This window comes from Ranitomeya variabilis, chromosome 2 (genome assembly GCF_051348905.1).
Source record: "Ranitomeya variabilis isolate aRanVar5 chromosome 2, aRanVar5.hap1, whole genome shotgun sequence".
NCBI classification, from domain to species: Eukaryota; Metazoa; Chordata; class Amphibia; order Anura; family Dendrobatidae; genus Ranitomeya; species Ranitomeya variabilis.
The window spans coordinates 151,789,921-151,806,990 of record NC_135233.1 but is presented as its reverse complement, the minus strand read 5'-3'; the positions used below and the strand labels follow the sequence as shown (position 1 = coordinate 151,806,990).

At 44.4% G+C, this 17,070-nt stretch overlaps 1 protein-coding gene across 5 annotated transcripts in view; it reads left to right on the top strand.

Annotated features, from left to right (window-relative positions):
• The window catches only part of SYNE1 (spectrin repeat containing nuclear envelope protein 1), a 667,130-nt gene that overhangs the window by 408,301 nt on the left and 241,759 nt on the right, over window positions 1–17,070 (top strand). For all 5 annotated transcript variants that reach the window (XM_077283091.1, XM_077283090.1, XM_077283089.1 and 2 more), the window contains 9 exons: window positions 821–985; window positions 5,252–5,424; window positions 5,585–5,738; window positions 7,070–7,213; window positions 7,728–7,892; window positions 12,316–12,633; window positions 12,846–12,998; window positions 13,410–13,580; window positions 14,205–14,531. In XM_077283091.1, coding sequence (XP_077139206.1) covers window positions 821–985; window positions 5,252–5,424; window positions 5,585–5,738; window positions 7,070–7,213; window positions 7,728–7,892; window positions 12,316–12,633; window positions 12,846–12,998; window positions 13,410–13,580; window positions 14,205–14,531 — 1,770 coding nt within the window. The remainder of the gene's footprint in view (window positions 1–820; window positions 986–5,251; window positions 5,425–5,584; window positions 5,739–7,069; window positions 7,214–7,727; window positions 7,893–12,315; window positions 12,634–12,845; window positions 12,999–13,409; window positions 13,581–14,204; window positions 14,532–17,070) is intronic.

The window sequence follows — 17,070 nt, the reverse complement described above, 5'->3', positions numbered from 1 at the left end:
TCGCTGATTGGTCGCGGCCGGCCGTGCACGACCAATCACTGAAGCGGTGTTTAAATCCCCTGCCAATATCGCTGATTGGTCGCGCCCAGCTGGGCGAAGCGTGGTTTGAATCCCGTGTCAATTCATGGCTGGACTGCGTCTGTCGCTGATTGGTCACAGGATGTCGGGGGTTCGAGGCGCTGGATGTCGGGGGATCGGGGTGCAGGATATAGTACAGCCACGTAGTATATAACACAGCCATGTAGTATATTGCTCAGCCACGTAGTATGTAGTATATAGCACAGCCACATAGTATATAGCACAGCCACGTAGTATATAGCACAGCCACATAGTATATAGCAGCCACGTAGTATATAGCACAGCCCGTAGTATATAGCACAGCCACGTAATATATAGCACAGCCACGTAGTATACAGCACAGCCACATAGTATATAGCACAGCCACGTAGTATATAGCAGCCACGTAGTATATAGCACAGTCATATAGTATATAGCACAGCCACGTAGTATATAGCACAGCCACGTAGTATATAGTACAGCCCACGTACTATATAACACAGACAGTCACGTAGTATATAGCAGAGCCACATAGTATATAGCACAGACACATAGTATATAGCACAGCCATGTAGTATATAGCAGCCACATAGTATGTAGCTGCTACATAGTATATAGCAGCCACATAGTATATAGCACAGCCACGTGGTATATAGCAGCCAAGACAAGCAAACAGACAGACAGACAGACAAACAGACGCAAGTGCCCCTTAGACGATTATATATATAGATAATGTAAGTCATATAATAACTTCCACCTTTAGGAGAAAATGTCAAGGATGGATCGCATTGTCGCAGAGCACCAGCAGTTTTTCCAGAGTCTGACAGACCTCCAAGACTGGATAAATGATGCCATTCACCTACTGCAGACCTACTGTCATCCTACTGCGGATAAAAGTGTCCTGGACATCCGGATGTTAAAGCTGGAGGTAACTAAGTTTTGACTTAATTCAATGCAGTTAGGTTGCTGGTTAGTCTTGCGTCAGTGCTCTTTAGTGTATCTTGTTCCCTATGACATACAGCTGTAGACAACAATGCACAAAAATAACGAACCCAGACATAGAACTCAGGAGCGTCATTGTGTCCATTTTGTTGGACTGGGTGCCAGGGACCCATCAGTAACATTGGTACTCCAGCTACATACTACAGGCAAAATTATATGACCGCATTCACAAATTTGCCTATGTCATTATATTATAAACTAGCTGTTTTCAGCCAACTAACGCTCGGGACGCTCATTGCTATCTAATTAACGCTGCTAGTGATTAAAGTAAATAATGACAACATTCAATAGCGCTTACGCAGGTAAATTAACTTAAAATGAAGGTAATAACAATAATAATAATAATAATTAAAAATCAGAATAATACTAATACATTTTATTCACAGTGTAAAATCAAAAGCAAACTGGATTTGTGTGGTAATGTGTGGGGACAGAGGCTCGTGTGGTAATGTGTGGGGACAGAGCCTCGTGTGGTAATGTGTGGGGACAGAGCCTCGTGTGGTAATGTGTGGGGACGCAGCCTCGTGTGGTAATGTGTGAGGACGGAGTCTCGTGTGGTAATGTGTGGGGACGGAGCCTCGTATGGTAATGTGTGGGGACAGAGCGGTAATGTGTGGGGACAGAACCTTGTATGGTAATGTGTGGGGACGGAGCCTCGTGCGGTAATGTGTGGGGGGCAGAGCCTCGTGTGGTAATGTGTGAGGACGGAGCCTCGTGTGGTAATGTGTGGGTACGGAGCCTCGTGTGGTAATGTGGGGGGAGGAGCCTCGTGTGGTAATGTGTGTGGATGGAGCCTCGTGTGGTAATGTGGGGGGCGGGATTATGTGTGGTACTGTGGTGGGGGGGCGGGATTATGTGTGGTAATGTGGTGGGGGGGCGGGATTATGTGTGGTAATGTGGTGGGGGGGCGGGATTATGTGTGGTAATGTGGTGGGGGGCGGGATTATGTGTGGTAATGTGGTGAAGGGCGGGATTATGTGTGGTAATGTGATGGGGGGTGGGATTGTGTGGTGTAATGTGGTGGGGGGTGGGATTGTGTGTGGTAATGTGGTGGGGGGCGGGATTATGTATGGTAATATGGTGGGAGGGTGGGATTGTGTGTGGTAATGTGGTGGGGGGCGGGATTGTGTGATAATGTGGTGGGGGGCAGGATTGTGTGTGGTAATGTGGTGGGGGGCGGGATTATGTGTGGTAATGTGGTGGGGGGTGGGATTTTGTGTAATATGGTGGTAGGGCGGCATTGTGTGTGGTGGGGGGCTGGATTATGTGTGGTAATGTGTGGGGGGGCGGGATTGTGTGTGGCAATGTGGTGGTGGGGCGGGATTGTGTGTGGTAATGTGGTGGGGGGTGGGATTATGTGTGGTGATGTGGGGGGGCGGAATTATGTGTGGTAATGTGGTGGGGGGGCGGGATTGTGTGTGGTAATGTGGTGGTGGGGCGGGATTGTGTGTGGTAATGTGGTGGGGGGGCGGGATTGTGTGTGGTAATGTGGTGGGGGGGTGGGATTATGTGTGGTGATGTGGGGGGGCGGAATTATGTGGTAATGTGGTGGGGGGCGGGGTTATGTGTGGTAATATGGGGGGGCAGGATTATGTGTGGTAATGTGGTGGGGGCAGGATTATGTGTGGCAATGTGTTGTGGGGCGGGATTATGTGTGGTAATGTGGGGGGTGGGGTTATGTGTGGTAATGTGGGGGGGCGGGATTATGTGTGGCAATGTGGTGCGGGCGGGATTATGTGTGGTAATGTGGTGGGGGCGGGATTATGTGTGGTAATGTGGTGGGGGGCGGGATTATGTGTGGTAATGTGGTGGGGGCGAGATTATGTGTGGTAATGTGGTGGGGGGCGGGATTATGTGTGGTAATGTGGTGGGGGGCGAGATTATGTGTGGTAATGTGGTGGGGGGGCGGGATTTTGTGTGGTAATGTGGTGGGGGGCGGGATTGTGTGTGGTAATGTGGTGGTGGGGCGGGATTGTGTGTGGTAATGTGGTGGGGAGGTGGGATTATGTGTGGTAATGTGGTGGGGGGGCGGGATTATGTGTGGTAATGTGGTGGGGGGCGGGATTATGTGTGGTAATGTGGTGGGGGGCGGGATTATGTGTGGTAATGTGGTGGGGGGCGGGATTATGTGTGGTAATGTGGTGGGGGGGCGAGATTGTGTGTGGTAATGTGGTGGGGGGCGGGATTGTGTGTGGCAATGTGGGGGGCGGGATTGTGTGGTAATATGGTGGGAGGGCGGGATTGTGTGGTAATGTAGTGGGGGCGGGATTATGTGTGGTAATGTGGTGGGGGGCGGGATTATGTGTGGTAATGTGGTGGGGGCGGGATTATGTGTGGTAATGTGGTGGGGGGGCGAGATTGTGTGTGGTAATGTGGTGGGGGGCGGGATTGTGTGTGGTAAAGTGGGGGGCGGGATTGTGTGTGGTAATATGGTGGGAGGGCGGGATTGTGTGTGGTAATGTGGTGGGGGCGGGATTATGTGTGGTAATGTGGTGGGGGGCGGGATTGTGTGTGGTAATGTGGTGGGGGCGGGATTATGTGTGGTAATGTGGGGGGCGGGATTATGTGTAATATGGTGGGAGGGCAGGATTGTGTGGTAATGTGGTGGGGAGCGGGATTGTGTGTGGTAATGTGGTGGGGGGCGGGATTGTGTGTGGTAATGTGGGGGGAGGGATTGTGTGTGGTGGTGGGGGGGCGGGATTGTGTGTGGTGGTGGGGGGCGGGATTGTGTGTGGTGGTGGGGGGCAGGATTATGTGTGGTAATGTGGTGGGGGCCGGGATTGTGTGTGGTAATGTGGTGGGGGGCGGGATTATATGTGGTAATGTGGTGGGGGGTGGGATTGTGTGTGGTAATGTGGTGGGGGGGCGGGATTATGTGTGGTAATGTGGTGGGGGGTGGGATTGTGTGTGGTGATGTGGGGGCGGGATTATGTGTGGTAATGTGGGGGGGCGGGATTATGTGTGGTAATGTGGGGGGAGGGATTGTGTGTGGTAATGTGGTGGGGAGGCGGATTGTGTGTGGTGATGTGGTGGGGGGGCGGGATTATGTGTGGTATTGTGGTGGGGGCGGGATTGTGAGTGGTAATGTGGTGGGGGGCGGGATTGTGTGGTAATGTGGTGGGGGGCGGGATTGTGTGTGGTAATGTGGTGGGGGCGTTATTGTGTGTGGTGATGGCGGGATTGTGTGTGGTAATGTGGTGGGGGGCGGGATTGTGTGTGGTAATGTGGGGGCGGGATTGTGTGTGGTAATGTCGTGGGGGTGGGATTGTGTGTGGTAATGTGGGGAGGCGGGATTGTGTGTGGTGATGGCGGGATTGTGTGTGGTAATGTGGTGGGGGGGCGGGATTGTGTGTGGTAATGTGGTGGGGGCGGGATTGTGTGTAATAATGGGGTGGGGGGGATTATGTGTGGTGATGTGTGTGGGGCGGAGCTACTCTGCAGGGGGCGGGATTAGCGAGTAATCACGATGCCTCTTATATATATAGATTGGCTAGCTTGTTAAATGAATGATGACCACATTAATACTACACTAAATGTACTATGCCAAGCACTGCTTCTAGGGAGGAGCCAAGTCCTGCACAGTGGTCTACCGGGGGATTCACACGCTCTCCTATGGGCCAGTCCGTGGATGTGTCTGACAACACCAACAGTATATATAGATCGCATATTGGCCCCAATTCATCATTTGCTTTTTTTAAAATTACTTTGCTTGTTTCTCTTGTGGTATTTGTTGACTTTTTTTACACTAATTCTTCAAAATGGCGCCTGTGGTTCATGAATTTGGCACAAAGTCAAAAGGGCTGTTCTTCTATGTCTTGAACTATTTTTGTGACTTTTTAGCTCAAACAGTCTCGCATTTAGCAATATGTCGCAAAACTTGAGCCAAAAAACTGGCATATTCAAAAACACTTGGAAAGGAAATGAGGGGAGAAATGGCATGCGACTTTTTATGAGGTCGTGCATAAGAAATCAGCTGAAAACATGTGGAATTGGTAAATTCCATCCACAAAGTGGAACAAAAATTAAAAAAGGTGCATTCATGAAATGAACTTCAAAAAGGGCACAAATAAGGCAAAAAAGGTCTGCAAAAAACCCTGTAGGGTAAGCCTCCTCACAGGGTCCTGTCACTTGCCATGTACACAGACCATATACATGACATCTTCTCACCTGACCACCATGTTTTTTGTTCTAGACTTTATTGCTGGTGAAGCAGGACAAAGAAATTCAGTTGAAGATGCTACTTACAAGAGGGGAATCTGTTTTGAGGAACACTTCTCCAGATGGTTCTCCCGCCATTCAGCAGCAGCTAAAAGATCTGAAAGATTCCTGGGCCTCCTTATTATCATCTTGCATTAAGTGTAAAAGGTACAGTAGGTCCATTGTTTATTTGGAAATGTTGACCCTCATGCGCACTATTGGCGTATAGTATATATGTGACGTCATTGTGCAGAGACAAGTCCTGTTTAACCACAGAACATGCCTGAACCAGTTATTAGATGACATTTACTCACCATTTACATTACAGCCAACTGGACGGAGCGCTGTCCAAGTGGACAAGTTACCAAGATGATGTTCGCCAGTTCTCTGGCTGGATGGACCGAGTGGAGGAGAGGCTAAATGAGCCCGAGAGGCAGTACAATGAGCTAAGAGATAAAACGGCAGCACAGAGTAAAGCTAAGGTATACAGTAATGGTCCTTGCTCATTTGTTGCCTGCTATTTCATTACACCACTCAGCTTTTATAGTTCACTTTTTGAAACCTGTAACCATTAATGAAGTCTTGAGGCTGCCATATCTAAATAATGAAAAAACTGCAAAGTACTTGGCACTCAACTATATCTGAAATGATGCTTTTCTTATATGCAATCCAAGAAAACTTAACGTTTTGACCCTGAAACATGGGCCTTTTCAAACTCTGATTGTAGAGTTGTATGCTACAGATCGCAGGGCTGTGGTAAGCGTGTATAATGAGTTATTAACTTTTAGATGGGCTCAACGTTTAAAGGGCTTTTCCACCACTATATGTCTGCCTTTCATATATCCTATGTCTTAATGACAAACACTTTTCTAATAAACTTTTATTACCTGTGCTGCTTCTCTAAGCGCATCTTGATGTGGGTCACATAACCCTCTGTTGCCATGCAGCCACTGCTTCCTTCTCTGCCACTTCTGATCTGGCCACCTGAATCAGACAAATGCCAGGAGGATGTCACTGATGGGAGCAGAGCTGTCTTTCAGTGTCTGGAATTGGACAGAATGAGAAGACCATGTCCCTGATGGGGGCAAAGCTATCCTTCAATGATTGACAGGAGTCTGGGCACCCATGCTCTGATCACAGTCTTCACTCTCCCTTTCACTGATTCTGATGATGCTTTGGAGCGCCGGCCCCTTAAGCAGCGCATCGCAGTGCTTGTCAGCTGTTCATCAGAAAGCGTATCATGGCACTTGTCAGCTGAAGGGGCCATCGCTCCAAAACATCTTCAGGATCTGTGCAGAGGGCAGTGAAGTCTGTGATCTGGACATGTGTGCTTAGAGTCTTGTCAGTCATTGAAAGGTAGCTCATCCCCCATAAGTGACGTTCACATCTCATCTGTCTCATTCATATGCCAATGTCGGAAGTAGCAGAGCAGGAAGCAGTGGCTGCGTGACATAAGGGTTACGTGACCCACACTGAGATGGGCTCTTAGAAGCAGCACGGGTAATAAAAGTATATTAGAAATGCTATTGTTGGGAAGAACGAAGACATGTGAAAGAGGGTCATATAGTAATGGATACCCCCTTTAAGTTGTGATTTCTCTTTAGGAAACTGTAACATATAATTGGAAATGTACTGTTTCTATGCAGTAGCAGAATTCAAGACTAAATACAGTTAATATATTGATTTAGATTCAGATTAGAGGTGCTGTGGCTGTGTGATTAAATAAAGACACACGTATCAAGATTTGTATGCAAATTTCCAATGCATTAAGCCTCCCTTGCTATACTGACATGATAGTAACATTGTTTTACAGTTATTGAATGAAGAGGTGTTGAGTCACAGCAGTTTATTAGAGACCATAGGAAAGAAGGGATCCAGCATGACAGAGCATTATGTCACCCAACTGGAGCTCCAAGACCTGCATGAACGCTACAGTACACTGAAGGAAAAGGTTAAGGTAAAGCAACCCAGCAATGTTCTGATATTACATACTCTTTGTAATAGAAGTTCAGATGAGAATTTCTAATGTTTAAAGGGGTAGTCCGGGGAAAAGAAGTTGTCATCTGATCTCTTCATAAAGTAGGTGATCACTTATTGATCGGTGGAGGTCCGACTATTGGAAACAGCACCGAACTGCAGACCTGGGCACATTAGAAGTGTGCGGCAGTGCACGTTATACCGCTGCTCCATTCATTCCCAATGTGACTGCCGAGAGTAGCGCTTGGCTTTTTCACAAGCCTCATAGAGAATGAATGCAGCGGAAGTAGGGCCTATGCACTACTACTGCATTGTAATATGGATAAAAGTTCTCCAATCAGCCGTTCGGGGTGGGTCCCAGCCATTGGATCATCACTGATGTTTTTTCACCTTTAATAACAGATATTGATGAATTGCCTCTGATATAACAATACTAGTCACTGTTGATATGCACATATAAAACTAGAGGTGGTTAATGGTATATGTTTTAACAGGAAGCAATCATCAAGGCAGAGAAATTTGTGTCAGACCACCATAATTATCAAAAGGCACTCAGGGCATTTGAAGACTGGCTACAACAAGAAAATGAAAAGCTGAGCTGTCAAGTGTTGTCTGATGGAGATGCCGGGATGTATGATTCCACTCTTCAGGAACTACAGGTAAAGCTTTCATCTTAAAATTAAATCTTTTTTGTTTGTACTGAATGTAAAGCTTGTTGGTCCTGCATACATTTTTAGCAGATTATGATTAAAAAAAACAACTTAGAAAACAACATAGATAGACCACCACCGGTATCTAGGTTTTTGTGTGACTTAATATTGTGATATAGTAAATGCTTGTAGGAAATATAAATCCTTTGACTATTTATTATTTCAACATGACTAACACAGTAACTGTATATGAATAATGTTGCTGCTGTATTTACATCCATAGTTTTCGAGGGTGAAGGTAGAAATAAGCCCAATGAGTTCTACCTATAAGCCAACATGTTGATGCAGTGGAAGGCAAAATCCTCGTGCGGCAGATGCTAATTGCCTCATATTAGAGGAAAAATTATTTCCCAACTGTACATACGGCAATCATACTAATTCCCTGGATAAACTTCCCGTCACAGAATTTAGTACTCATAAACTGTAATATTATAATTTTTAAGAAAGACATCAAGGACCTTACTGAATTTTTTTAGTGAATCAACCATTACAACATCGTGTGGCAGAGAGTTCCATAGTCATTGACCATTGCGGGGTAGTAGTGTTGGAGGCCATTTTCACGCCTTGCCATAGTGCTGAGTTGCATAGGAAGGAAAGCAGGAGAGTGCACAGTTGCTCTAATACTTATCTCCAGCGTCGGGGCATCACTCAACTGGAGTATCCCTCTGTCAGTTATCTGGACTCTGATGATGCTCATCAGTGAGCAGGAGGAGAGTGCAGTCATACCTGGGATCTAGTGATGCCAGGTACTCGTGCTTGTGGTCAGCGCTTGTGAATACACAGGTCTGCATCAGGAGTCTTGGAAGCTGTTTTGTGTCTTCTGGTGCCTGGTGGTTGGGTACTGGTCTGCTGAGAGGCCATGACAAGCAGTAAGAGGAGGCGGAAAGAAGATGGTGAGCAACATGTAAGCTCCCAAAATGGAGACTGTGCATCCTGTGGGAAGAGGCAGGGGGACGTTGGAGGGGACATAGCAGTCATGCTGGTGCAGTATGATCATAGAGCACATATTACATCCCCTAGTAGCCAGAAGTCAGGAACAAACCAGCAGGGGTCTTAGAGAATGTCCTCAACAGGATCCAGATACTCAGCCTTAGCACAAGATGAGGAAGATAATGAGGCTCCTGAAGTGGTGGCTCCTACTTTGGGTACCTCTGGGGTGTCAAAATCCCCTATGGGAAATAAGGGTGCTCCTGACGGCGTATCCCCAGAAGAATCTGCCTCTCTGATGGATGTCCTAACTGCAGTCAATAAATGTAATGCCACTCTTACCATACTGGGAAGCCAGGTGTGTTATATCCAGGATACCATCTTCATAACATCCATAAAACCGAAGGCAACTTAACGCACCATGGCGGTCGAGGGTAGAGTCAGTGAGTTGGAGGATGCCCTCCTCCCTGTCTGCAGGGATATTCAGAATCATACTCATTCTGTGGCTATGCTGTTTGCTAAGGCAGACGACCTAGAGAATTGCCAGAGACATAATAACATCAGGCTAGTTGGGGTGCTGGAAAAAGGGACTTTTCTTTGAAAAATGTCAGCTGGATACCTTTGGCAAAGAGATCCCCACTCCTTTATTATCAGCGGAGAGGGCACATAGAGTCCCTTCAAGGCCTGACCTGGTGGGCACACCCCTTCAACCAATCTTAATTAAAATTCTCCTTTATAAAGACCAGGACATTATATTAAGGAAGGCAAAGAAGAAGTAAAATATTCAGCTTGATGGGAAGAAGATTTTAATCTTTCCGGATTTCTCTGTGGAAGTCCAGCATAAACAATCCATGTTCTTGGATATAAAAAGGAGAATGAGGGCACTGGAAATACATTACTCTATGATTTATCCTGCTAAATTGAGAGTGGGTGACTCTTGGGTCATCCTTATTCTTTGAGTCACCCAAGGATGCCAAGGACGCGAGGGACAAGGAGGCCTGAATTAAATATGAATTATTGAGATGGAACCCAGTCTTCTTATACAATGGGTGAAAGTGCTAGTTGTGTTGTAACTTTGACCTCTCCAATATAGTATCTGATTCTTACAGCAAGAAAGCATACCATATAGTTAAATATTTTTTTGTGTGCAACATCCCTTATGTTTAATGGTAGGATTACAGCACTTTGGGCGATTGGACTATTTGTGACAAAGTGACTAAGATGAAAAGTAAAGTCAATGTTCGGGGCAAACTACCACTGTCAGCGCTAGGTAAAAAGATTCTGTGTCTGTGATTATGATAAAACTTTATTTCCTGTATATGTAGACAATGCCCCCTTGTCACTCATGCAAGCCAATGTATATACAGTATAGATCATTAGAAAGATCTCTGTACTATCCACTCATATATTTGGCCTTCGTTTTTCCAAACTGAATAACCCAAAGTTTGATAACTTGTCTTGGTATTCCTGTTCACCCATTCCCATAAAGAGAGGGTGCTGTGATTTTTAATTTTGTATTATTATTATTATTGTATTATTATTATTATTATTATTATTATTAGCCTCAGCATGTGTTACTCTAAGAGTATCTAACAGCACACATGATACACTCCACGTATCTAACTCCAGCTTATGAAACAGCGAGCAGCACTAACAGAGTCGGTGCTGCCATCTGTTCTCAGTGACTGTTTACTTGTAAGTATCACTTTTCAGTCACCAACAAAATGGCTTTGCACTGTGATCCTAAAGTTCACCCTTTCTTATCCTTTTACAAACACCCAGAAGGGGCGGAGAGGGTTTCATCACACACATGTGAGCAGATCCAGCCCACATTTACTGCAGTTGTCATGTGAGCTAGTTGTACACTAGGTTTTCATGGCAAATTTCAGCAGCTGCTCCCCGTAGTGTTTAAAAGTGGAAATACCAAACCTTTTTACATTATTTTTCATATTTAACTTCGTTAAAAACAAATTATAATATTTTAAAAAAATAAAACATTAATACTTTTTTCAATTGTTGAAAAACATTTTTTTATGACACCTCCTTACCTTTAATAACCTTGATCACTCTTCTCTGCATGCACTCTAGTTCATTTATGTGCTTTTTATATACTGGAGCCCAAAATTATACACAGTATTCTAAGTGTAGCTGCAATAGTGACTCGTATAGAGGCAAAACTATGTTCTTGTCCTGGACATCTGTGCCTCTTTTAATTCATCCCATGATTTGATTTGCCCTGGCAGCCGCTACCTCATATGGGTCACTAAAGTTGAGTTTGCCATCCACCCATTTGCCAAAGTATTTTTCAGTGACAGTTTTACTTGTGTTCTACAATTTAATACATAATTATGCTTTCATTCCGTCTGCCCAAGTGCATAACCTCACATTTTTCTGCATGAAACTTCAATTGCTATTTCTCAGCCCATACCTCTGGCTTACATAGTTCCTTCAGTAATATTAAACTATCCTCCTCATTGTCGATTACTTTGCAGAGTTTAGTATCACCTGCAAATATTGAACTTCTACTCTGTATTCGCTCTTCAAGGTCATTAATATAAATGAGAAAAAGTAGAAGGCCTGATGCTAACCCCTGTTGGACCTCTGTTTTTTTTTGTAAACTGTTAAAGGGAATCTATCAGCAGATTTTTGCTACCTCATCTGACAGCATCATGATATAGGCAAAGAGACCCTGGATCAAAAGAGGTATCTGACACAACCAGAGTTCTCAGATGTAGAATGCAGCAAAGCTGAGAAATCTAACCCTGCCCACACCAGGCTCTTTTTGTGTATTGTCTGTTGACAGTGAGCTGCTTATCACAGGAGGGGTGTAGTCGGGCTAGCAGTTGTGCACATCAGACTTGGCAATGATATTGATAAAACCCTCAGTGTAAGTAAACAACAGCACACACTGTAATAACTGACAGTGAGACTATGGAACTCTCTGCCGCATGATGTTGTGACGAGTGATTTATTACTTAAATTTAAGAGGGGACTGGATGCCTTTCTTGAAAAGTATAATGTTACAGGTTATATACACTAGATTCCTTGATAGAGTGTTGATCCAGGGAACTAGTCTGATTGCCGTATGTGGAGTCGGGAAGGAATTTTTTTTTCCCCAATGTGGAGCTTACTCTTACATGGTTTTTTTTTGCCTTCCTCTGGATCAACATGTTAGGGCATGTTAGGTTAGGCTATGGGTTGAACTAGAAGGACTTAAAGTCTTCCTTCAACCTTAATACCTATGTTACTATGTTACATCTTAGAATTGTTTTAAGTCCAACCTCACACTGTCCTCAGAGTACATAGCAAAAGCTGCTGACAGAAGACATATAAAGGGATTCATCATTATTCGTAAAATAACCTGAATGAAAGTAATAAAAATATAAACATTTTCATTTACTGGTAAAAGATAAAAATTAGATAATTTTCAATTATTTTTATATAGAAGCTTCAGGTGCATTGTGCAGATGGACAGGCATTGTTGAACAGTGCCCTACACATAAGAGAAGAAGTTCTGCCGTGGGGCATTCCCCACACAGAAGACAGAGAATTGGAATCCCTAAGACATGACTGGCAAGTCTATCAGCAAAGGTTGACAGAAGGCCGGAGCCAGATGAATGCCTCCCTTAGTAAGCTAAAGCTGATGGAGAAGAAGTTCCAGAAGACAGATGAATGGTTGAGCTCTATGGAAGGAAAAGTGAATATCAGAGCAGGCCGTCAATCAGATCGTGCAACAAAGGAGATACAGCTTGAACAAATGAAGGTATAATCATAATTACATAATCATACATACAGGAAACTTTTACGGTGATGGTAAGTCCAACATAACTGCAAACATACAACAACTGCAGGTCATACTAATAATGCATCTTCTATTCACGGCCCTTGCAGATTGTCCAGAAATGTATTATGTATTCCATATTGATTTTTTATCATCTAAATACTGTGTAACTTTGTATTTGTTCCCCTTTTTAGAAATGGCAGGACGAAGTGACTGTGTACAAGGATGAAGTTGAAGAGATTGGCACTTTGGCTCAGCAAATGTTAGAGGAGGGCCGAAGCAGCAGAATTGGGAGTATGGCCACCCTGCTAACTTCTCGCTATCAGGCTGCCAGGCTCCATATTTTGGTAAAATACTTCACTATGTTTTTCTTTACAAGGTTCTTTTAAAGCAAGTTCATGTTACTAGAAATACTGTAAGTGATCTCCAAATGCTATAAATTACCTAAAAATGTAAATGTTGCTGTTGTTTTGTTCAGAAAATCGTCCCTGCACACAGCCATTACACAGTACACAGCAGGGGCACATTTATAAGATTATCTCCGCACAGGAACATTTCCTTTTAACACAACCAATTGTGAAAATTCTTGTTATTCCAAGATCTATTAATGGATTTTGTTAATGGGAAACCAACTTTAATAGCTGCCCAGACAACCCTTCTAAATATGTGAATTTGTATAGCGATAATGTCAATGCAGCAGTAGTTTTTTTTCTGTAATTTTTTTTTTTTTTTAATATTTATTTGTCTTCCTCTTTAAGGAACAAATTCAATTTCTTGAAGAAGAAATTAGGAGCATAAAGGAGGCTGATGTGGCCAATAAACATTATACAGAATGGTTTACTGATGCTCTACAGATCTTCAAAAGTGTCACAGCAGATATGGGAGCTGTAGATAAGACAGCGCTGGAGAAACAAATGAAGAAACTTGAGGTAAATGCTACTTTTAAAATCCATGACACAGTATAATCTTTAGGAAAGAACACCATCATGTTGGACTGATCCTTTGTTCTTCTTTTTCACCCATGAACAATCAGTTATTGAAAGAAAAATCCCATAAAAGTATTTTCATTCATTTCCAATGTCTTTGAAAGTGTATGGCCAGGTTGAATATCTGTAATGACTAATGAAGTGAGATGTCCCTGGCCACATTGGCAGAGTGATTGTTCAACAGACAATTGTTCAACACTCCTTAAGCTGAAAGCCTACTTCCATCTAATGTAATATCACCTCAATTTTATCTCTGTTTCAACTCTGGCTAAATATATATCAGAGTTGAGCAAAAACATTCTGCTGGACCCTGGTCCTGCGACCCACCTCCCACCTGAGTAGCGGGCATAGTGTGACATCAGGCATATGTCAAGCAACAGTGATGATATCACGCTGGGTCTACTAATTGGAAGAAGGCCCAGGGATGCTGGTAGGTGGAATAAAGTTTGGAGGCCTTTGATCCAAAAGGTCTCAGACTACAGATTTGGCTGCTGCACTGGGGTCCTGCCAATCTTTTTGCTCCATATTAGCTCTGTAATCTTGATATTCTCCCTTTTCTGTCTATAGTCTTTATTAGGTGATATGGATTTAGGTCACAGACTGCTGAAAGCCCTCCGGGAAAAAGGCGACCGCGTTCTTAAGTACTTGGCGGGAGATGAAGCTGATAAGTTGGAGAAGGATATACACAACCATGTGAAAAGGTTGGAGGAGCTGGCAAGTTCAGTTAGAAAGGATCATACAGCATTGGAAAAGAGTCTTCATCACGAGAAAGAATTCTCTGACAAGTTCAGTACACAAGTTCAGTGGCTGACAGAGTATCAGAACATCCTGCAGGCTGATGTGGAACCCAAAACTGAGCTCTATGAGAAGAAGGCGCAGCTAGCCAAGTATAAGGTGAGCTAATTCATTTTTAGGAAGGTTTCTGAAATTCTAGGTGCCTTAGATTTAAAGAATAACTAATCATTTGATACACTAAAGCCCCTTTTATAAGATTTGAACATGGCGGTCTGCCAATCCGTACCTCTAGAAGCTAATCATTTTTGTAGCTCTGTTTAAGGGATCAGTTGGGGTTTCCAGACCAGGACAGGGGCTGTAGTGTGTCAAAAACAATTTAAACGTTTATGTGCTTGGAGCGGCCCCCAGACGCAGGGCAGCGGGGTACTCGGTACCGGGTCTCTCGGTTCTGGGGATGTCACGGTGGCCTGACCCGGTCCGTGGCCCTGCTAAGGGGCGCCCAATTAAAGATGTAGGTGACGGTGTAGGTCGCAGTAAATAACGAGGACACAGGGTTGCAGTCTCTTTACCTCTTTACTGAAGGCTTCGGCATCCGCAATCCCGAGCACTGCTAACAGGGCTGGCTGAGACCTGCCGGTCCGAAGGCACATCCAGAGTTCTCTTTGCAGGTGGAAATCAGTAGCCTACCTACTAGCGCCTGGGTGTTGTAGTACCTCCCTGCTGAGCACCACGGGTGTTGTGAATTTGGATTCTGGGCTCCCCCGGTGGCTACTGGTGGAATTGAACTGGTGTCTTCATCTTCTCTGTTCACCTGTTCCCATCAAGATGTGGGAGTCGCTATATAACCTTGCTTCTCTGTTAGTTGCTTGCCGGTCAACAATGTTATCAGAAGCCTCTCTGTGCTTGTTCCTGCTCCTAGACAACTACTAGATAAGTTGGACTCTTGTCCATGTTTGTTTTTGCATTTTTGTTCCAGTTCACAGCTGTAGTTTCGTTACTGTGTCTGGAAAGCTCTTGTGAACAGGAATTGCCACTCTGGTGTTATGAGTTAATGCCAGAGTTTTAAAGTAATTTCTGGATGGTGTTTTGATAGGGTTTTCAGCTGACCATGAAAGTGTCCTTTCTGTCTTCTGCTATGTAGTAAGTGGACCTCAAATTTGCTAAACCTATTTTCATACTACGTTTGTTATTTCATCTTAATTCACCGCCAATACATGTGGGGGGCCTCTGTCTCCTTTCGGGGTATTTCTCTAGAGGTGAGCTAGGACTTATATTTTCCTCTGCTAGCATTATTTAGTCCTCCGGCTGGTGCTGGGCATCTAGAATCAACGTAGGCATGCTACCCGGCCACTGCTAGTTGTGCGTTAGGTTTAGTTCATGGTCAGCTCAGTTCCCATCTTCCAAGAGCTAGTTCCTATATATATGCTGATGCTATGTTCTCTTGCCATTGAGATCATGACAGTTTGACCGGCCCACTAAAGGGTTAAAATCCTTGGCTGAGAAAAAAGAAGTTTGCTGAGATTTTTTTTTTTCTCCTTCTAAATCTTTGAATGGCTTTGTGTCCACCTGTTTGTAATGGATCTTCAGAGTGTATCTGCAGGTTTGAATAATCTCGCCACGAAGGTACAAAATTTGCAAGATTTCGTTTGTCGTGCACCTGTATCTGAGCCGAAAATTCCTTTGCCGGAATTTTTCTCGGGGAATAGATCTGGGTTTCAGAATTTTCGAAATAATTGCAAATTATTTTTGTCCCTGAAATTTCGCTCTGCCGGAGACCCTGCACAGCAGGTCAGGATTGTGATTTCCTTGCTCCGGGGCGACCCTCAAGATTGGGCTTTTGCATTGGCACCAGGGGATCCTGCGTTGCTCAATGTGGATGCGTTTTTTCTGGCCTTGGGGTTGCTTTATGACGAACCTCATTTGGAGCTTCAGGCAGAAAAAACTTTGATGTCCCTTTCTCAGGGGCAAGATGAAGCTGAAATTTACTGCCAAAGATTTCGTAAATGGTCTGTGCTTACTCAGTGGAATGAGTGCGCCCTGGCGGCGACTTTCAGAGAGGGTCTCTCTGATGCCATTAAGGATGTTATGGTGGGGTTCCCTGTGCCTGCGGGTCTGAATGAGTCCATGACAATGGCTATTCAGATCGATCGGCGTTTGCGGGAGCGCAAACCAGTGCACCATCTGGCGGTGTCCACTGAGAAGACGCCAGAGAGTATGCAGTGTGATAGAATTCTGTCCAGAAGCAAGCGGCAGAATTTTAGACGGAAAAACGGGTTGTGTTTCTATTGTGGTGATTCTACTCATGTTATATCAGCATGCTCTAAGCGCACTAAAAAGCTTGATAAATCTGGTTCCATTTGCACTTTACAGTCTAAGTTTATTCTATCTGTGACCCTGATTTGCTCTTTGTCATCTATTACCACGGACGCCTATGTCGACTCTGGCGCGGCTTTGAGTCTTATGGATTGGTCCTTTGCCAAACGCTGTGGGTATGATTTAGAGCCTTTGGAGACTCCTATTCCTCTGAAGGGGATTGACTCCACCCCATTGGCTAATAATAAACCACAATACTGGACACAAGTAACTATGCGTATTAATCCAGATCACCAGGAGATTGTTCGCTTTCTGGTGCTGTATAATCTACATGATGATTTGGTGCTAGGATTGCCATGGCTGCAATCTCACAATTCAGTCCTTG